Source organism: Gymnogyps californianus, chromosome Z (genome assembly GCF_018139145.2).
Source record: "Gymnogyps californianus isolate 813 chromosome Z, ASM1813914v2, whole genome shotgun sequence".
Taxonomy (NCBI): Eukaryota; Metazoa; Chordata; class Aves; order Accipitriformes; family Cathartidae; genus Gymnogyps; species Gymnogyps californianus.
Genome location: NC_059500.1, coordinates 42,064,356 through 42,087,456, shown reverse-complemented (window position 1 = coordinate 42,087,456; position 23,101 = coordinate 42,064,356). Strand labels below are relative to the sequence as shown.

Genomic DNA, 23,101 nt, shown 5'->3' with positions numbered 1-23,101 from the left:
TGCATGTTTTTAAGTAGTGCATATGGTGGATACAGAACACTAAAGTAACAAAGGAAATAAATGAAAATACAAACAAGAACTGGGAAAACAGATGATCATATAAGCCTTGGGCTGCTGAGATCTCTTACTGACGTAATGTTAAGGTTCAGGGAACAGCGAGGACAGCCTACTAAAAGCCACCTTTCCTCATTTCAGCTCTGGTAGAGTTTATATTCGCCGTATGTTCACTATCAAGCATAGGGCCAGCGAGGAAACAGTAGCAACAGCTTCACAATGATAGAGTTCTCCTTATCTTCTTTTTAAAAATAAATAATCTGTTTAGTTCTTCTACCAGGCCTACTAACATCTGACTTATTTTCAAAAGTAGGACAAGCATTATTATTTTACCTATAATACTTATATGCATTTTTTAATAATGCTACAGAAATTTTCAGTTGGGATTGATCTTCAGTGATAATCAGTTTGTACAAAGAGGGCAAAAAGATACATGTATGCATAGTTGATTTCCTAAAGAGAAACTGCATGACACCAGTTTGCATTTTGTCTTAATTTCAACAGACTAGACGCATAATTGAGGATAATCCTTGCTTTCAAACTGGCAGTTCAATTTATTAGGGATTACCAATGCAAAATCTGTAAATCATGAATCTCAGATCAGAACAAATAGTCAAAATCAATTTTATGTAAATGTTTTCTTTTTCTTCTGAAAATTCAAAATTTATTCACATGAACCCCTTTTCTTCAAGTAAGCCCCGAAAGAAGAAAAAAAGCCTGATGTAGCACCACTTCCTGTCAGAGTTACCAGACTGCGTAAGGGCTGTGTAACAGGCAACTTGGGATCCTAAAGCAACTTTGCTGCCAGCAGAAGTTAAACACTGAAACCACCAGCAGCAAGTGTGAAACAAAAACCTAGTCATGATGCACAGAGAGAAGGCAGGTTCCCTATTAGGAATATAATGCACATTATTCAAATGCACTTCTTCGACTGCCATGCCATTCCCCACAGGAACTACTTCCAAACCACAAGTATGTGTGCCAGAGGTACAGGCTGAGAGCCCACAGTATCTCATTTAGCCCCAGTTACAATACAGCACAGACAACTCACTAGAACATACAGAACTGACAATTAACTTCATGCTGATCATTACAGCAATTAAATAACAGTATTTACATCACATCTGTGCTCATGGTTCAACTACACCTGGTCCCAATTAAGATCTCCTCTAGTGCTGGGCTCCTTATCCCTCTCGCTCCCCTCTTCCCCCAAAGATACATGCACACACTTGCTCTGTGCTTGGCCATTCACTGACTTGCTGTACATCCGAACCAACTGCACCCACCTGCCATTACAGCCAGTTATTACAGCTAACAACTTGCACTCACCCGTGTCACCAAGCAGGGCCGCTGTGTTGATTTAATCACTACACTGGACCTGTGCTGCTGCTGCACCACACACAAGTGCTATCTACAGCTATTCGTATGTAGACAGGAACAAATGCAATCCTTTGTTGAGCAGGCAAAACAGCATCAAGTCTAACATCTACAACCAAAACAGCTCAGCAGTCCTGCTGCTCTGCTCATTGTCAGGACTCACTGATAGGAATATAGTGGGCATTCTAAGAGGGACTAGCACTTAACCATCCCCCAGCAAGGCACAAGAAGATTGCACTCAAAGTTATTTAACTCAAGAATCATTAACTTCCATTTGTTGAATATGCTTCTTGCAGACACACATATGAACAACCCAAAAGTTGACTTATAAAGTCAGTAGGTTTTGTTTTAAATTACCAGTCATGGAAAGCTACTGACTTTGCCCTCTTTCCACCCATCATTTTAAGTTACATTTAAACTAGTATGTTCATATTGGGAACAAGGAAATCTAGAACCCTAAATGGATTTGACTCACTTTCCACGTTTCAATAATCGGGAGATATTAACAGAGAATAAGGCTTCTGTTGATTTCAGTATTTTCTAGCTAATGTTTATCAGAATCAGTATCCATAAAAATTTATACGAGACCACCCCAATCTTCTTGTCCTTCGTCATCAGCCTCACGCTGCTTTGTATCAGCTACAAACTAAACTGCAACACAGCATCCTACAGCTCTTCTGTGCGAGCAACTCCGGCTGAAGCTAATTTGTGGTTTGCATCCATAAAGACTGTAAGATTTGACATTTTTAAGTTGACAGAGCCAATAAAAAGAAGATATAACTGATTAAAGAAATTCAAGTTTTTCGATTACAAGCTATATAATGGAAAATACTACTTTCTTCACAAAGGCCAAGAAGCATACGTGTGCTACACTGAAGAGTACCCTACATTTTCATATAATTCTTTTTATGATTTTTCCCCCCCATTTAAAAGAATTAAAACACGAACCAAAACCAGCTTGCATATAGTATCAACCAAAAAGCAGCATTCAAGTGTGCATGCCCCCTTCCTCCAAGACTGGGAGGGGAAGAGTAGGACAGAGCACTAAGGACACAGAATATTTTTCTGCTGTAAGAAAAGAGCATTTGCTTCACAAAACAATAGCAACATTTATGCTTAACAATGAAGGCAAAAAAGTTTCTTGGAAAATTTATGAGTACTTCCTAAGTCTTAGAAAACAAGCTCAATGTTTTTCATGAGGACAAAAGATAAACACGAACCTTAATGTAAATCCCAAGCACATAATGAAGTCAGATTTCACTGTCTACAAATTATTACTGATACAATAGAGCGCTTCAGAACATTTGCATTTCTATGCTGTCCAAACAGGATGCTAGAATAGTGGGAAGACACGTGACAAATGAAACAAGATGAGTTTGAAAAATGTTGCCAGTATTTTCCCTACAGAAAAAAATGTGACATCAAAGTTCTTTTGTATTGATGTCTCCCAAAACTTTATTCAGCTTCAGTTGCAAAACTTGCTTACTTTGCCTGGCTTCATTACCTGCAGCCAGACTGTGTCACAATAGCAGGGATGCCAGCATTCCCACAATAATATGACCCAGTTTTGGATAGTTAGAGCTATATCAGCCAAAACCCACCTGCCGTAATCCATGTAGTCCTATAATTTAATTTTGACCAAATAATTTTAGCAGTTCATATATGAAACATACTATTATTACTAACTTAACTATTACATATTTCACAAACGTGCATTTACAAAGAACTTCCATTCATTTTACTTCCTGAAACTTTAAGTAATATAAAAAGAAAAATGTAGGCCTTGCCATTTAAATATAGCAAAAGTAGGTAAAACGAACACTGATCACAATCAAGAATAATGAAATCACTACATCTTTATATTCCTTTATAAATACATGAATCTCACTGCATTATGAAGTATTTCTAAACATACAATACATAAAAGCTCATGACTGCTTATTTGCCTAAGGAGACTTTAAAAAAATAAAACCAGATCTCATTTATAAATGGATATGCTCACATAATATGCCACAATATACTTTAACTCAAAGTTATGTCAAAAAAACTCAATTTAAAACCAAATGTTACTCTGAAAACCAAATTGATCTTATCTTGGTGACCCAGATGTTATAAAGTAATTTGTAAAATAAGAGCCTACTGCTCAGTTGGAACCACGTGTAATAATTAAACAGACCTGCTGGTAGGCCTTGTGTACTTGTGACCAATTTTATATTATAATTAAAAATATATTTTAAATTAAAAAGAAATTCATTAAAAATACAAGAGAATTAGAGAAGTTCAAAGAGCAAATCCTTCCCAGTTAATCATTTTAGCCACAGATTTGAACCTGACTATCAGTTGAATTATGATTCTTTCACTGAAGATATCATTTACTGTTAAGCCAAGATTCTAATGCAACACTGTATTTAAACAATTCTAAGTTCAAGTTTAAGTTCACCTGTATTCAGCTATCAAAATTTAAATTATGAAGTATTATTCTCCACCAGGACCAAAAAGAAACTATGGCCACCATAGTGTAATAACCTGAACTCAGTATATCCATACAGCAAAGTTGTTTTATGAAATAAGCCTCAGATTGTTTAAAGGTTACTTAGTGGTAAACCCAGCATAAAAAAGCTTACTGCAGATATTAACCAAGCAATCACGAGTTACACATATGGAGACAGAATTAACTTCAGTGACAATTTTATGTACTTTAATTAAATACAATTGACATGTAGAGTAAACTAAGCAAGTGATATTGCAAACCTCCCACAACACAAAAGCCGGGTTTAATTTTTGACAGTTGTCAAAAATTCCATAGGCAAGAACGACTCTCAGCTACAAGATGAATTCAGAGTCCGAATTTCACAACACTGTCAAGCATCTGATTTTAAACTCGAAAACCCTTTAGCAAAGTACATGATGGACAGGGCAGGGGAGGATGGGAAGAGAGCAAGGACAGGAAACACAACAACTAAAGTGAAACACAAAGTCATCACTCCCACCTGTCCACATGTGTGTGCACATGGACACAGACACACACTGCAAACCTCCTTCCTTAGCTCTTAAAAGTTGTTGAGAATCCTGCACTTGACTAACATCACTCAAAGAAATATGTCCTTAAGTCTAAGGCTTCGGGAAAACCCAGCTTAAAATTATTTCCACAGTTACACTATCATTAATAACATTAAACAAGCTGAAACGAATGCTTCTTGCTTAGTAATCTAGAATCAAAACAGATTGCCACAAAAGATATGCAGGTAGCTTCCAGTAAATAATTGTCAAGCCCTAGTATTAAAAAAAAAGGCAGCAATAAAAATCAGAAGTTTAGTACTGTAAAGATATTTGTCAAATAATTTTTCCTAGTTCTTGTCTTTTCTAATTGAGAAAAAACAAACAAAATAGAGCCCAAATTCACCTATGACATCAACAAGCAGAATTAGCTTTGTTACTTGAAATGACATGAAAGTTGCACACGCCCATCTCCAACAGATTAATATAGCAGTATCACTCAAAACACAACAGTATAAAAAGCTGTAACAAAGTAGTTCGTTGGCTGGTTTTCAGATAAGATTGTCTTAGACCAATTCTATTACAGCCTATGTCTAAATGGAAAAAAGTAGCGCTATGGAAGTTATACCTGAAGCACAAATTAAGCAGTAAAGACATTAGTACAGCTTAAACAGATTCAGCTAAAGAAAATCCTAGGGCCAAACACCATCATGACATATGAATTTTAAATTTCTAACCCATTCTGCAATTCTAATTCCTGAAAATCCTACAGGAAAAATCTTAACTTGCAGTCAACGTTCTGTTTGATTTGCAGCTTCCCCCCCACCCCCAATAAGCAAACTGAAGTTCAAGCTTCCCCAACATCATTCTGCTCAGAAACAAACCTGATTCATACAGTCATCCAAACAAATGACTTGGTGTTCTGCATAAACCAAGAGATATCTTAACAGAAAACACACATGCCTAGTATCATGAAACTGACTAAAAGGAAGACAAAACAGACAAACAGTGCAACGTCTGATTATTACATTATGTAGAAGTGGAAACATGAGCAGGAATGTTGGTACTTACTGTGCCCGGCTCTCTGTCTGCTCCCGCAGTAACCAAGAAATGCACAGACATGCCCGTTCAGACACAGAGGCAAGAACAGAAATAAAAAAGGGGGAAAAAAATTAGAACACAAGCCGTGAACAGTTTTAAAATGGCTTTTATTTATATAAGTCATTGCACATTCCTAATACAGTGATTTCCTGAAAATTACAGTATTTTGTAAACATGATTTACAGTTTAACCATACACAAAGCCTAGTTTTATTTCATGACAGAATAAATTATTTTCTTTTCAAAAATTAGTCAAGTGCAATTTTGCCCCATATTTAATTGCGTACTAGAATTTAAGCCTATGAAACTAAAGTAACAGACGCAGTTATCTAAATCTTTGAACACATTCACTTCAAAATTTAACTTCTCGTTCCCCCTACCTTCCCACCCACCCATTTAACAACATTACTTTCTTTGAAAAAAATTACCCATTATGCGGTTTAACAGCTTTCCACAATATGGTGCAGGCCACTGGTGTACAACTAAGCATTTACCAGGATGTCAAAATGCCCTGTGGACTATAGAGCAGGTGACACCTAGCGATCCCCTTTTAAAATACTGAAAACTTCAAAGCTGAATTTTGCTTCAGTGGTATATATGCAGACATTTTTAAGTTTGCCAACAGTTTTTTCTCATTCTATATAACTTGAATTCTTTAGAGATGCACATAATTTGCAGCAATGCGCAAATTTGACAATGTCCTAATCAGGCCTGCCATGCCTCTCACCTCTGTGGTGTTCTGCATCGTGATGCTTCTTGTCATCTTTTATTGCCAAGTGAGACTGCCCACCCAAAGCACTAGAAAGGGCAAGAAGGCCAGCACTGCTTCCGAGTGGAGGGATTCCTGGAGGCTGAAGTCCTGATGGATGCGGTGTTAGAGGCACTGGAGGTCCATGGCCATGGGAGAGATGTTGAGCCTGCAACTGCTGCTGCTGTTCCCAGCGGTGTCATCATCCCCAGAAGAACAACATGTAGCACATAGTTTGGGAAGGAGAAGGGAGAAGTTTGGTTAATTATTGAGAATCAACAGTGGATTTTTTCATTTGTTTGTTTTAAATCTAGCCTCTCCTCTTTGTCCCACCACATTATACATACTGCATTATATCATGCTGTCTGTGGATAGCTCCGCTCATGTCCCATAAAACAAAACCAGCTAGCTGGATACTTGTTCTGCAGCCTAAGGAATAGGTTCAACTACTGCAGGTTGTTTTGGGCAGCTACTGCCTGCCACAGCGTCACCAGTGACAAACAGCCAGCAGCAGCTGAAGGCCCGAATACCCTTCCCTTTCTATAGAAAGGAGTATCACTGCTCTGGGAAAAAAAAACACAAGTTTCACTGGCACAACTCATTTAAACTCATCCCCCTCTCTTCCCCCGATTTGGAAACAGTAAGTAGGTTTCTATTTTGAATATTAAAAAACCTAACAGACACTGCTCAATTTCATATTTAGTGTAGTTAAATTTATACTTTATTCTAGCCAAGCTTTCGGGGAAAAAAAAAATTATTCATGAACTAACACTGTGTTTAGGAGCTGTCCTGGTTTCGGCTGGGACAGAGTTAACTCTCTTCTTAGTAGCTGGTACAGTGCTGGGTTTTGGATTTAGTGCGAGAATGATGTTGATAACACTCTGCTGTTTTAGTTGCTGCTAAGTAGCACTTATCTTAAGCCAAGGGCTTTTCAGTTTCCCATGCTCTGCCAGCAAGCAGGTGTGCAAGAAGCTGGGAGGAAGCACAGCCAGGACAGCTGACCTGAACTAGCCAAAGGGGTATTCCATACCATGGAACATCATGCCCAGTATATAAACAGGGGGGAGTTGGCCGGGAGGCGCGGATCACGGCTCGGGAACTAACTGGGCATCGGTCAGCGGGTGGTGAGCAATTGCATTGTGCATCACTTTTTTTCTTTCCCCCCCCTTCCTTTTTTTTGTTATATTCCTTTTCATTACTATTATTCTATTTCATTATTACTATTGTTAGTATTATATTTTACTTCAGTTATTAAACTGTTCTTATCTCAACCCACGAGTTACTTTTTTTTTTTTTTTCCTTTCCTCCTCCTCACCCCACTGGGAGGGGGAAGGGGGAAGTGGCTGCGTGGTGCTTAGTTGCTGGCTGGGGTTAAACCACGACAGGAGCCAACTTTGAGCTTAAAATCCAGGTATTCCAGATAGCATCATTAAGATCATGGAATTCCCAACAAGAAACATGGTATTAATGAATTAAAATACCTCCATCTGTTTCAAAAGCAGCTTGCAAGATCAGTATCATAATGAGTGGACATACAACCCTGTAACCAATCTGGCAAAATAACCTGTAAACAATTTTCGAAACAGAGTCCTTTTAATGCAATGACTTCCCCATAGTTTAAATATTAAGATATTTTCTAGTTAAAAGTTGTTATGGTTTTATTAATATTTTCCAAGTTCAGTTGACTATTTTTTTTGTCCAAAGTGCTCAGCACAGATTTATTTAGAAAATTAAGCTTCAAAAACCATCTTTAGTTTAGTCATAGCTCCCCTTTAGTCTGCTGCAGGTAAACAGATTTTCTGCCTTTTTCGTGCTTCCTTGTGCCTGGGCATACGAACAGAAGACAGAACAAACCTCTCCACCTTGGCCACGCTCCACCATCCCTCTGCTGAAGGTAGATACCATGAAAAAAGCTGGAGTACCACCCAATTCATGGGATCAAAGAGAAGACAGATAAGCAAATGTCTGAACAGGATGAGCTCAGCTAGACATGAGAGTTTGACCTGGTGAATGTTAGTGGTCCTGTAAGAGCAGGCAAAATTGTTACAGTACTGCTGACAGCTACTGAAATCATACCTAGACTAAAGCTCACAATACTTCACAAGTTACTCCAAAGTAACTCAACTCAAAATAATCCAAAAATATTTTATCTGCTTCCATAAGTCCCAAGACTCTTCAAGACAAACTGTCAGCAATACCTGCATAACATCTGCTGGCATATGAATGACTTAATTTATTACTATTTAGATAACTACTGTGCCCCTACACTTTTATGTCTCATAACCCCATCCCAAGACATGCCTTCAGCTGTTTATAAGTTTATGTAGACACAACTGACTGACACTGAAGAAGTCTGAACTGGACCTGCTAATCTTTCACTTTTCTGCTGTCCCAACTGCAATGCAGCCATCATTTACTTACTTTTGATATACCAGACAAATCTTAAATTTACCACAATCTCTTTAGTCAATTCTATAAAGCCACAAGTTTACCAAATCTTTCTCACACCATGTATCAGGAATTTCTTTTCACGTGCTGCATAAAAAGCCTCACTAGTCTTCACTGTAATACGTACATCTGATCGCTATCCTTGACAACTTTTCAGTATGTTTAAAAAGCAAGGTAAGAGAGAGGTAGTTGTTATTCTTCTATTTTAATGTGTTTACAACAACCCAAAAAGTAACATTTTGAATGAAGTACTAAGAATTATTTTTATCTGAAGTAGTTAAAGCAGTAGACACCTTCTACAAAATCAAGCAGTTATTGCTAGTGAAACTTCATTTAACTGAAGAAGTATCAGTAAAGAGCACTGTAAAGTCTGACAGGACCACAGGGGTTTGGGGTTTTTTGGGGTTTTGATCCAGCCTCTAAAGAATGAGAGAACACCTCTCTTCTCACAGACTTTATCAAGACTTCAGTAGTTTCCAGCATGTTTCCTCAGATCAGGAGATAACCTGATGTTTTGGCAGGCTCTCTCAGAGAGATGGTATCTTAGTCATTCCCTTCCTTGTTGACCACTTAAGCCAGGTCAGTCATCTGCACTCTAGCCATAAAACAACATGCATCAGCAGTACTGTACTGTATTCATGGCATTGGTCTTACTTGTCCCCAGCTGCACTATCACATTGGATTACCTAGTTGTCATGTGCAATTGGCTAAGAACAAAAAGTGATTTATCCCTTCCAAATTGGTTTTGTGGAGAAAAACCTCCTCTCTTCTCCAACAGTGAGCTCAAATTAGCTTTTTTTGCAGTGTGGGCATGGGAAGGTCAAAACAGGAAAATGAAGTTAAATTGTTTCCATTCTTGTTCCTATCCCTTCAGGAAGTCTGTAAAGAGTCCCTTTATTCATGCCTCTCTTGTTTGGTTTAATTAGCAAACAAGTTAACCTGCATGATTTCATGAAGCATAGCTTAAGGTCTTTAGAAATCGAACTGTTAGGGAGACGTTACCTACAATTTCCCTGGCTCTGCTTTGTAGCCTACACACAGGGTATTTCGAAAGTCCCAGAAATGAGGAACAGATTAATCCCCAATAAAAAGTTTTGAAGCTGGAAGCACGTGACGAGAAGGGCTATGTCCTGTTTCTCTGACAGGACTGCATACGAACGTTGGGGAGCAATGCCTGGCCTAAGGTGTAGAACGAAATATGAGAGCTGTAAGTGGAAATGCATCACTCTGCATAACATCTTCGCAGCTTTGCAAAATGGTTACTGAGGGTAGCAGAGGAAAATGGTACACACAGATGCTTAAATATCCAACTATGTTAAACCGACTTAAGACTGAAAACCTGATCATGGTCTTTCAAGCCAACAAAGGTATACTGTGATTTAATGTTTATTATCTGAGGCTCACTGCTGTTTAAGACTGAAGTACATTGATTTATTGTTTATGTATTACCTATTCATAATAGGTTTAAAGTTCTCCCTAACACATAAAGATGATCCTTTCCAGAAGTTCATGCTCTTTTTATTTAAAAAACTTGAATTGTTAAAAGTATGTTGTATTCTCTTTCTAGAAGGGGAAAATGGAATGTGCTGCACACTAAAGAAGAAACTAAAGAGCAGGAAGATGGATAACAGCAGCGCTCACCAGATGTATTTAGTAACTAGACATTTGCCATAGTAGATCCTAGAAACAATTATGTTATGCATATAATCATTTTCCCATCACTTCAAAGACACTAATGCCTGCTCTGTCACCTTTTAAGAGCTTAGCAGCAGTGAGATATAAAACGGAATAAGTTGGCAGCAGTATCATGGTCTACTAGGCATGTTCATTAGCAGTTAATTAAAAACTAGACACCTGCCATAAGAAATGTGCTCAAAAAAGGATGAGTAACAGGTCTGTCTTACTACCAATTATCATCATTACTTGCAGAGCAAGGGCTGTGTCCACTTTCAGCAGGAAGTGGGAAGGTAGAGAAGAGTGCAATGATGCATACATAAGTGACTGCACTGAGATAATTAGCCATAGCAGTGATTTTAAAAGCATCAGTAGTTCACCCACCATTTTATTGCAAAAACAGAAGTTCTTCATATTTGCAAAGGGAGAAAAGGCATGGCAAATTCAGCTTACTGTACTGTCTAGATGTAGGTTTTATTGCCTCGATTTTTTTTCCCCAGTATCCCCCTAACCAGACCGCAAAGACCCAAAAATTAACATATGAAAAACACAGCACTTGTTTCTCTGAGCAAGCACCTCCTAACAATTTTAGAGGCAGTACAGTTTTTCACCTCCAACCTCCTAGGCAACTTCCAGCTATAAAGAGCTCTTTAACTAGGACTTAAAATTTAGAATTAACTTTCAGTCTCTGCCAGAGACTTCCAGAGACAGAGTTAGTAAGTCTTTGTGAAACATATTTCCTATACATAAACAATGACACATCTCCTTTAGGCTCCTTGCTTATCAAGATAGAGCATGAGCTCCTACAATCCCACTTTCCACCTTAAAGTAGGTTCTGTTGAGGTCACAAACACCTATGGCTTACTTAAAAATCTAGTTTTGAATTCCCACCATTAGACAGCTCATTCTTCTGTTCTTAAACAAATGTGTGACGTACCATTCAGTACCTGTTGAAAAGCACTGAATTAAAAATTCAGATATGATTGTACATGAACAGTGGAAAAAAGGTTATATCTGGTCCCAAACTATAATAGCTGTCTTCTCTTGTACCCTTCTAAATAAACACTTGAGAGGAGAAAAAGTTTTCAAAAACCTTATCAGCACTAGCACCAGTAATACTATTAACATATTCCCCCAAGCTCCATAGAGGTGTTCTGAAAAGATATCTGGCAAGCACAAAAGTCACTATTGGGCATACTTTTAACAATTCAATTCACCAGTAAAGGGCACTATTTCATGTCAACTGCTGTAAAACTGATTTTGTTAAACTCAAGCAGGCAGGAAGACATGAGAGAAAAACATGTATTACTGCACTCAATTTCATTGCTATATTCTCTCCCTTCCCAAAGGGAAGTCTTCATGGTTTTTATTTGCTTGCTTAAGCAGCAGAAGGAAGTGAGAGCCTGCATCAAATGTCTATGGCCAATGAACATGAGGGCCACTATCTGAGCACATACAGCTAGCCAACCAAGCGATAACCTTCACCCTTACTGTTTAGAAATATTCTTAAAACCAACATTGCAAATGTAACCTTCCAAAAAAGGAAGCAACTCAAGATTATGCTCCTGTCAGATCCAGTCTTCTCCCTGATTCTAAAAAACCCCAAAACCCTGCACACACCACCCACACTACCAACAGTCAAATCTAGCAGGAGTAAACTCATTAGACAGTTTAAGCCATTAATTAATACTTGCATTTAAGTTTCTGTAGGTACTTTCAAGAGTATTTCAGCTACAGGAAGAACATATTGCAGGATGACAAACAACCTCCCTTAAGAATATATCCACGTTCTTCTACAATGGAGTGACTGTATCAGTGGACAACGGAAGAGCTACAGATATCATCTACCTAGACTTCTGGAAGGCCTTTGATACAGTCCCTCACAACATTCTTGCCACTCAATTGGAGAGATATGGTGTTGACGGATGGATTGTTAGATGGTTGAAGAACTGGCTGGATGACCGCATCCAAAGAGTCAATGAGACTCAATCCAAAGAAACAATGGCTCAATGTCCCTGTGGAAACCAGTAACTAGTGGTGTCCCTCAAGGGTCCATAATGGGACCAACACTATTCAACATCTTCATCAATGACATAGCTAATGGGATTGAGTGCACCCTCAGCAAATTTGCAGACGACAGCAAGCTGAGTCGCGCAGGTGAGTCACTTGAGGGAAGGGATGCCATCCAGAGGGACTTTGACAGGCCTGAGGAGTGGGCCCATGTGAACCTCATGAGGTTCAACAAGGCCAAGTGCGAGGTCCTGCACCTGGGTCCAGGCAATCCCCAGTATCAGGGCAGACTGGAGGATGAATGGATTGAGAGCAGCTCTGCAGAGAAGGACTTGAGAATACTAGTGGATAAAAATTGGACATGCACCAGCAGTGTGCACTTGCAACCCAGAAAGCCAACCGTATCCTGGGCTGCATCAAAACAATGGTGGCCAGCAGGCAGAGGGAGGTGATTCTCCCCCTCTACTCTGCTGTCACAAGACCCCCCACCTGGAGTACTGCATCCAGTTCAGGGGTTCACAGTGCAAGAAAGACACAGACCTGTTGGAGCAGGTCCAGAAGAGGGCCACAAAAACGATCAGAGAGGGCTGGGACATCTCTCCTATGAAGAAAGGCTGAGAGAGTTGTTCAGCCTGGAGAAGAGAAAGCTCCAGAGACACCTTACTGCAGCCTTTCATTATATAAAGTGGGCCTATAAGAAAGATAAAGAGACACTTCTTACCAGGGCCTGTAGTGACAGGAAAAGGGGCAATGGTTTTAAACTGAAAAGAGTGTAAGTTTAGATTGGACATAATGAAGAAATTTTTTACAATGCGGGCAGTGAGACACTGGACAGGTTGTCCAGAGAAGTTGTGGATGCCCCATCGTTGGAAGTGTTCAAGGTCAGGTTGGACAGGGCTTTGTGCAACCTGATCTAGTGAAAGATGTCCCTACCCATGGCAGGGGGGTTGGACTTGATCTTTGAAGGTCTCTTCCAATCCAAACCATTCTATGATAGGTGAAAAGACTGATATATGACCTACCCAATATGGATTGCTTACTACTCCATTTTCTAACTTTCCTTCAGCAGCAGAAGCTGTGTTTCCTCTTCATTGCTTTTGGATGTTTCTTTTTCCTTGATAATATCACCATTGGACTAACTAATCACAAAGTGTATTAGCAGTCCCTGAAAGACACTTCCTTCTGATCTGTATGAACCCTAATCTTCAGTACCATAGCAGCAATCTGCAAAACTAAGCTCTGAGTTTGCTTTCTTTTGCTGATGACACAAAACTGGGAGGAGCAGCTGATACACCAGATGGCTGTGTTACCATTCACAGGGACCTCAACAGGCTGGAAAAATGGGCTGACAGGAATATGATAAAGTTCAGCAAGGGGAAGTGCAAAGTCCTGCACCGGGACGAACAATCCCATGCACCAATATATGCTTGGGGCCACCCAGCTGGAAAGCAGCTTTAAAGAAAAGGACCTGTCAGACACCAAGTTGAACATCAGCCAGCAATATGCCCTTGTGGCAAAGGAGGTGAATGGCATCCTGGGCTGCATTCGACAAAGTACTGCCAGCAGGTCAAGGGAGGTGATCCTTCCCCTCTACTCATCACTGTTGAGGCCACACCTGGAATACTGTGTACTGGGAAGCCCAGAATTGGACAAGAGAGACATGGACATACTGGAGAGCATCCAGTGATGGGGCTAGAAAAGGCTAAACAGTCCCAGCTCTCACAGCCTGTCCTCATATGCGAGATGCTCCAGTCCCTTAATCATCTTTGTGGCCCATTGTTGGATGGCCCAGTGACAGGGCAAGAGGCAATGGCCACAAACTAAGACATGGAAGGTTCCTTCTGAACATCAGAAAGCTTTCTTTTTACTGTGATGGTGACTCAGCAATGGCACAGGTTGCCCAGGGAGGTTGTGGAGTCTCCATCCTTGGAGATACTCAAAAGCCATACGGACATGGTCCTGTACAACTGGCTCTAGGTGGTCTTGCTTGAGCAGGGGAGGTGGACCAGATGACCTCCAGGGACCCCTTCTAATGTCAGGCATTCTGTGATTCTGCAATTCTTAATGCTTACTGTTTTCTCCCTTTTTAAACATGTTTTAGAAAAATGAGAGTCAGCTACTACTATCATTGCTTAATTTTCTGCCTAATTCCTTTGAAACATCTGTGTTTATTTTGCTTCATTTGGTTTTCTTACTTCCTCCTCTTCTAAATGCTCAGATTTTATTCTGACAGATAGGAAGCTACACTATACCACAGTAAACAAACTTGAAAGTGCCCACCACTGCATCTCTAGCCAGTGAGCCGAGAACGGAGCTTTTGTAGTTTTGTAGAAGTTATTTGAAAACTATCCATTATGTGAACAAGTCACAGTGTCTTGGGTGTGGGAAGAAAATGTCCCTTCAGAACAAAGAAACAGTGCCTTCAGCAAGCCTCTTCCATCTTTAAACCACGTGAAATGTCACTGTACTACAGAGATTTAAGTCCACAAAAGGACAGCATTGGCAAAAGCTATCTAAAGCCATGTATTTCATACATATAAAATGTGTGGCAGTGGCATGATTATTTAAAGACCCAACTATCTCATAGGAAAAATCCTGTTGCTTTTTCATGCTTTATTACAGAAGATGCATAGGAAAGCATCTTTGGGCCTTACCATTTATTTTCCACTCCCACAAAAATATCAAACTTTTTACTGTGTAAGAATTGATGTCAGAAAGCAAATATCGAAGTCAGAAAGAAGATGAAGGGGTTGTCTTAAATTTGTTCTTTGATATTATTTTATACTATGGGAATCTACTTCAAACTAACGTTAAATTTCTGAACAGAAGGCTCTTCGAAGTTTTTCACAATTCCTGTTTCCACTTGTTCAAACAACACAAACCACACTAACAAGTCTTAATTGCACATCAACTTTTTTGAAGCAGTAAGGGGTTGCATAAGTTGTCTCACATAAACCAGAAAACTAATGCTATACTGGGATAAAGGCAGCTTCCCCCACACACATACTCCCCAAGCAGTCCTTTTCTCACAAATTAACTTAATCTCTAAGGTAACTGAAATAAGGCTGAGAAGTTGTATTTCACTGCTCTGCTGCTACAGCGATTATAACAACACTAACAAACTAGGCCCTTCTGCCACCTTATCTATTAAAAAAAAAAAAGAGATACAAGACCCTCAGCATGTCCGAAGTACTCCATGAAGCTACTGCAAAACAACATGAAGTTTATGGTTCTCAATTAGTCTTTTTCTCTTTTCCTTTAACTCCTTTTCTCCTTGGTCACTTGATTTCTTCCTCCCTGTGTTATTTCCCTCCTTTTCAGAATTCACTTTCAGTCCCCTGCTATGGGATCCTCCTTTAGGAATCAAGTCTTTCCTTCTCTTTGTTCTTCAGAAAACTCAAAATAGGAAAAGCAATGCTGATTCCAACTGGCTTATGAAGATTAAAAAGACCTCTTCATGCTCTGGTGCTCTCACTACACTCTTACACTGATGCATACCTGTTTCACTGTAAAATGTGTTTCTTCTACAGATTTATGCTACACAGTTTTTCCATAGAATACTAAACCTGGCCAGCTCTAGAGTCTGGGTTTTTTCCTCCTTGCATTTGAGATTAAACTACATTCTTTAATCTTGCTAAAGGAAAGTTAGCATAAACACTTACAAGCATAATTCCCCATATACTTTCTCTATAAGGCTAAAAAATCTTCTCTATCTAAAGAAAGAAAATAAAAACCAGTTGCAGTCATGAAGCTGCCACGCTAACTTCTCTGAAACAAAAATATATATTTATTGATTGGCAGTGTAATTCTATGGAATAATTTTTCTCTTGAAAAACTGCAACACAGGAATAGAACACAGATTCTAATGTGGGGCCAGCAAACCACTGGTGTATGTGGATCACCTCCAAAGAGCCCACAGAAGGCAACTGAGACAGCCAACAAGGGTCAAAGCAGTTATACCGAAGCCTGCATCTACCTAGCAAAACTCTAAATTCAATTTTTCATTACTACAACAGGAAAATTTTTGAGAGTTCCTTAAAGCCTTATATAAGACATATAAATACTAAATGTATTCTTTAGCTTGTATTTTAGAACATGTTCTGTATTTCATGAGGGTTTTTTTTTTTTTAAACAAGGAAAATGAAGTCTCTCAAAGATGAGAATGGCTTGGGTTGCTATCAATTTGAATTACATAGCCAATACCAGCCTACCTACAAGTACACACACAGTACTTTTGTTGAATCACAAGATCCCATTTTTAAATTTTAATACTGTAGTTAGCTTTACACCTACAGAACGGCAAAAAAGTTCTTCAATGCTCCCCAATATAATGCAAATAGCAAATATAAAAATAATTTCCAAGGGTAGCTTATTAACCATTGATTAGTTCCCACATCACCATTATAGATGGCAGACATATAGACTGCAAGGGAGAAAGCAGCACTCTTTTCCTTAGCACTATGCTGAGCAGCAACTCTCATCTTTGCTGTGCCTTTCTGTCTCACTTTAAACAGCCAGGTTTCTCTGCCCTTCCTTCTGGCATTTTGGTGGGCAAGCCTAGGCACCAGAATTAGAAAGATAAAGACATATTACACTTCAGGGCTCTTCAAAAAGATCACTCTTGTAAACAGGAATGACAGATGTGGGTGACCCCACCCAAATGATTTGTCACCACACCCAGTGAATGAGCACATCAGCTGTTTTTCCACTAAAGTGATCAGCAATTAACTATTTAACAAAAGTTTAGCGATAATTGTTAAATGGCAAGATTTTTAACATCCCATTGACACAGAGGGAATAATTATATAGTACTGCCAGCATGACTGGCACTTTCACAAGAGTAGATCTGCACTAGCAGCCTAGCTACGCTGTAGGGCCTCTGCGGATCGTCCCACGCCGGCAGAGCCCTGCAGCGAGGATGCAGGATACTGCTAGCAGATGGAATTCTTCCAGTTCAGCGACACCTTCTCCCCAGGGTGCATTAGCACTCCACTGGTGTAGCTGCATCCACATAAGGGCTTTTGCCAACAGAAAAGAAGGGTTTTCTTCCCTCCTCCATGCTTTTAGGCACTGTACGTCAACTTAAAACCTAGTAGCTTGTACCAAGTGCAGACCCATTGAAGCATGGCTGGCGCTTGTACCAGCAGCTACGGTGGCAACACAACAAGCAGCCCACAAACTAAAGAAGCCCTTTTGCTAGCATAACTTTGTATGTATACACACATATAACATTTTATATACCATATACACACAATGATATCTTTTATAGCTTAATATATCATTAATATATTGTAATATACTACATATGTTATACATTATACATACTATTCTGTATATATTACATATATAGATTGTTTATACTTTTATATAAAAATATAAAGTTCTTCTGTGTGTTTGTATATATAGCTTTTTCATTGATAGCTATTCTTCTAAAAATACGTATTACAAGGCTGGCTTAAGAACAGTTCCTGTCTCAAACAGTTTATAGCAAAAAAAGGAAATAGAAACAAGTCAGAAGAGCAAGTTCTAAGAGTCCTTGTACTAATAATGGTTTTTTTTTTTTCCTTAGGTTAAGTAACATTGAAGTTTTTTTTCCTTAGGCTAAATTCTGAAGAAACAAGGGAAAAACAGCAAAGCTGAAGTCTCATTGGAGGAAAAAGACTGCAACAATGGAGGAACTAGAGAAGCCTTTATAAAGGACAGATGCCACAGAGCAGGAGGGAGTAGAGGGGTAGAGTCAGAGTAAAAAAACGGAAAAAGTGATCCTTGTGCAGGAAAACATGTCTTCACCAAAGGACTCCCAGACTCTAAAGGAAAGTAACAAATTCAAAACCACACTCTAAAAACCACAGAAGACGACCTTAAATTCTCTTGGTCCAGACAAGACAAAGGCTGGTTTTCTGAAAGCAGTTACATTCTTCTGATCACTGTCAGTGTAAGTCAGTTCAAGAACAAAGCTTTTCTTTAATTTTAGACAAGTACATATTGCTTTCTCTGAAGACACAGATGCAAGCCTTAAGTCTCTAGAATGAAGCTGTCAGCACACATTGCATCTGGTTTGCAGAAACTGCCAGCACATTTTTTTCTGGGGCAACCATAAATTCCTGCTATTACTCACCTTCTAACCTCAAATCTACGTATTTGCCTTTTTAGCTACTGTTAGCATGCCGCTACCATCCAACAACACTTAAAAAGCATGTTCCTGCTGCCACAGCAGCCAAAAACAACTAGTTCAAGCATGCACCAATTTGGAAATTACTTAAAATATTACTCTAGGGGGTTTTATTACTGACGTATGATTATCTTAAAAAGTATTTATTTTCCTTCCAGGATCTTTTAATCTCCAGAAATGTAAATCTTGCTGAACATGAAGTTAGTAATGATGGAGTAGAAAGGCTTTTTGGTAAATTAAAATCCAGAAGTTAAATATAGTAGTTTAAACTATGCTCATCACCCTTTTGTCCCAGCTACTACTAACTACAAAAACATTTCACAGATATGAAAGAATGAAAAATATGACAGTCATGAGAAAAGCATTACATTGATTTTTATTTACTCTTCCAAGCCACAGACCAGATTCTTGGAAACTTCCTATACATTCTATAATGACTTCCACCTACCAAATGACAATCACTTCTGAACATGCATTTGAGCACTCCACTTTTGCTAATCCTTGCTTTTACTAGCTCAATACTACTGCTTGTAAGTATTCAATTTAAAGAGCTACAGTTAGCCAGCACCTTTAAAAACAGTACTGGACGTTCTCAGGCAATTAAGTGTTATACAAGACACGAACCTTGGTAGCTCAGCAACTACTCTGAAAAAAGAAAAATAATGCAGTTACCAGATACCAGGAATCCTGCAAACTGCTGTACAAGTTGAGTCTTTGCCCTGCCTTTAATATTTCCTAAAGTTATCCTAAATGCCTATGCTAGTCTTGCTCTGTGCTCTTCCAGTACTCCCCTATCTTGAGTTTGCCTTGCTCTTCCTCCTGTATCTTCCTCCAGCCCCTCTGCACCTCTCTGCACTTTCCTAGTCCCCCTGACTCCATCTTTGTCACAGTCACCCAGTTACAGGTATATTTTGCGTGTGCGGTCCACGCCACTCCCATCAGCACACTGACAGTTAGTTCACCTCAGTGTACCAGTGTTTGCTTCTCAAAACTAGACCTTACTTCCTTTCAGATCTATACGCTTCATTCTTTGCACCTCTCTCCTACCGCAAAGGAGTCCAACTTAGAGTCCTACATCATTCAACATGTAAACACCCAACACCTTTCTCTATTCCTACTCATGTTGCAGGACAACTCCATGACCATGCTTTGCTTCATCGTCACTCAACTAACTTCTTTGCATTTGATTTCACCTCATGTGCAGTCCCAGCTGATGGGGACTTTTCTCTTTTGTCTGGGCCAACCAATTCATTCTTCCCATCCAACTCCTTCCTCCTCCAAACCCACCATATCTCATACTTCTTGCAAGAGAAGCACTGAAGGTCACATCACATTTTCATCTCAGCCTACTGACTCTTCACCTACTCCAATTCCCCCACTTGTCTCCCTTCAAGTATGAATGCAAAGCAGACATTCATAAGAGAGAAGAAGGTATGCTCATCTCTTCAGTTTGTCTCCTTTTACTTCCTTGATAACTTAGGGAAAAGTGGATAACAGTCACAAAAACTATCTTCAAACATGGAAAGCTATTCTGCCTGCATATGCTTAAATCAAGAGAGGTGCTTTGAATCACTCTCTAGAGGAAGTAATGCTTTCCTCTGTGCCAATGACTTATGGGTTGTTTGGGGTTTTTTTGGCGCTTCTCTGCCTCAACCACCTTCAAAACCAAACCCATCCCTAACCTCCATTTTGTTTATCTGGTAGCCCTTCCATATTCTCTTTATTAAAGCTCACTGAACACACTTTCTATAAATCCTTGCCTTGAACTGTACTATTCCAGCATTTTGACCCAACTTTAGTTCTTTCCATTCCACAAAAACTATTCTTTCCAAACCAGTCTGTTTAGCAGAACCATTTGGAGCCAAGTTCACAAAAAGAAGGAATCATCTCTTCTAGCATATCAATCTCCTCTGCTTCCATCTACCTAATCCTTTCTGAAACCACATCCTCCATTGACTTTTCTGGTCTTCTGTTTACTATTGCCACATACACAGGTTTTTCTAATGTTACCAGTCCCCCCTGCACCTCTCTCCTACTGCAAAACAGACCAACTTACAGCTCTACACCAGTCAACATGTACATCCCATATCCCCAACATCTGCTCAATTAGACAGTAATCTAGCAAGTGGTACCAACTCACTATTGGTACCTCACATGCTCATCTCATCAGAATCTATCTTCTCTCTGCATTCGCAGTTGCAGCTGCCTATCTTCAGGTTTGAGCTCTAGCTAACCACATTTTTTCCCCAAACATCTCCCTTTCACTCCTTTCTTGAAAGCTGTTTAGCTTCAGAAATTTGTAACCATATATTTGGTCTCACCTTTGCCTTGTAGCTTAGATATTAGATCTAGATAGAGAGCCACCTAAAGATCTTTTGTTTTTCTTTTTGGACAAGATCCAAGATGCAGCTTTTTCTATCCACCCACATATGAAACCTTGCGATACAAGGGAGGTTTGGCCTGCAACTCAACTACATTTGACTTCTGGATGCAATTTTCCCCTCTTCAGAATGACTGAAAATATCTTCTCCAGGAAATTATTGCCTCATTTAGACACTACCCTCCTCTATATTGCTGCTCCAAGGTCCTCCGTTTCCTCATCAGTCCAGAGTGCACGGAGTGGCGGGGCGGGTGGGGTGTCAAGTGGAAACCAAGTTTGGTTAACACTATCTATTCATTCACATTTTACACCTTCTCCCAGGTTTTCTGTTTTGAGTAGGACAAACTACCAATACACATCAATAACACTTCCTTATTTTTCCTCAAAACTTAGTGGCACTAACAATAAAAAACCAACCATTGTTTGGGGACTGGTATTTTGAGAATACCAATTGTCATGCTGACAAATACCTTCTTCTTTTCCTACCTATTTTAAACTTAGTTTACAAGTCTGGAGCCTTTGTATTCTAAAAGCACCTACCATGACAGAATCCTAGCATGTAATTAAGGTTTCTACGTATTTTAAAAAAGCAAAACATGAAGAATAACCCAGGATATTCCCACACAATAGAGTTCCTCTTGCCAGAGTTTAGTAATTTAGATTTGGGATTAGCTAGTCTATGTTAAAAGTGAGGACATAGTATCTTGTGCTCACTAGATCTCATTTTATTTAATTTAAAATAACCAGGCAATTTCCCCTCCCTCAGCACATACTTCAGATCCTCCTCAGCCATGATCTGCATTAATGCTACAGCTGCTTAGCTCTTTCCCTGCACTAAGTTCTGCATTCATTTCTGCTCTAGTCTGTATTTCTATTTTATAATGAAACATACAGCCTAGTTATTTATAGGCTTTCTAAGGATTAACTACACACTCATAAGAATAACCCTCAAGAGGTTAACCTCATCCTCTTAAGCTTCACACACTACAATCCCAGAGATAGCTGGCAACCACAGCCAGGAGAGAAAAAATAATCCCACATCTTGCTAATCCTTTAGCCAGTCACCTCATGCAACAGTGGAGAGGCCTCTTGGAGGCCTACAACTCAATCTGTCTCAAGAGTATTGTCAATCCAAAAGATACATATTTCATAGAACCATTAGCAACCCACCTCAAAAGGCAAAATAAGACATACTTGGCTACTCAGTAGTACACTGAAATCATGCATCTAAAACGCAACGCTAAAGAAGATTCTAGTTTGCTGCTTATATTTCCCACTCAGATATTTGCATAGTCTACTCATAAAACTACCTAGTTTATTAATTTGAAAGTAAATCTAGAAGATTTTGCACTGTTTACATCTAGATAGACCAATTTAACTGTCCCTTATACTTCTTAGCATGAACTTTGAGTACCTTTAATTTTCCAGCCAGATGATATCTCTCAAAAAAAACCAACCCACCCTTCAAGTTAAATCATGATAATCTACCGAATTCTTTCACACTATGATCTGGATTCTCCCTTAATCCCAAATGTGGAAACTGCCTGCAGCTGCAGCAGAGCCAAGGAGTTAACAGGTGTACTTATCTTTTAAGTCAAAGGTTTCTGTTGTGTTTATTATTTATCTAGCAAAATTACTACTTCATTCAACTTTAATATATCAAATATTAAATGGTGCCATTTAAAAAAATTGGCAAGGAGGTAGTTTTGCCACACTGCTACCCCATGGCTGGAAGTTAAAGACTTCAAGAACATGCAGGAAAAGCATAAGGCCAGAGGTATGACTGTTAATAACCAAATATCATCCACAGTTCTTTGCTGAAGTAACAATTTTTAATCAAGACAGAGGATTAGCACTGCTTACAAGCTCACTGAGTCCAACTATATTACTCTTTTTTTAAATGTGTCCATTCATTCTGTTTTGTACATGCTTAATATACACTGATTCCAAAGCCTGGCTTTTGAATTTGTAGGTAAATTCTCTGAAAAATCTCAGTCCCATGAGACTGCAAGTCTCTGTCCTCACAGTCTGTCCTCTAATAGGGTTCCAGTTTTTCAACTGGAAATAAAAAGTATAAAGATAGTTCAAAATCATCCTGTATTTCAAAAAGTTGTTCCCACTAATTAAAGGCTTTGTTTCCT

General features: G+C 39.1%; 1 protein-coding gene across 9 annotated transcripts in view; it reads right to left on the bottom strand.

The window, feature by feature from the left end:
* TLE1 (TLE family member 1, transcriptional corepressor) overlaps positions 1 to 23,101 on the bottom strand; it is a 73,770-nt gene that overhangs the window by 25,089 nt on the left and 25,580 nt on the right. For 3 of the 9 annotated variants that reach the window (XM_050912691.1, XM_050912692.1, XM_050912695.1), the window contains exons 7-8: positions 6,256 to 6,460; positions 5,500 to 5,516 (exon numbers count right to left, since the gene is read on the bottom strand). The exons of 2 other annotated variants lie outside the window; for them this stretch is intronic. In XM_050912691.1, coding sequence (XP_050768648.1) covers positions 5,500 to 5,516; positions 6,256 to 6,460 — 222 coding nt within the window. Of the gene's footprint in view, positions 1 to 2,917; positions 2,927 to 5,499; positions 5,517 to 6,248; positions 6,461 to 23,101 lie in introns of all 9 variants that reach the window. 4 more of the 9 variants (XM_050912696.1, XM_050912694.1, XM_050912697.1 and 1 more) reach the window with 2 other exon arrangements.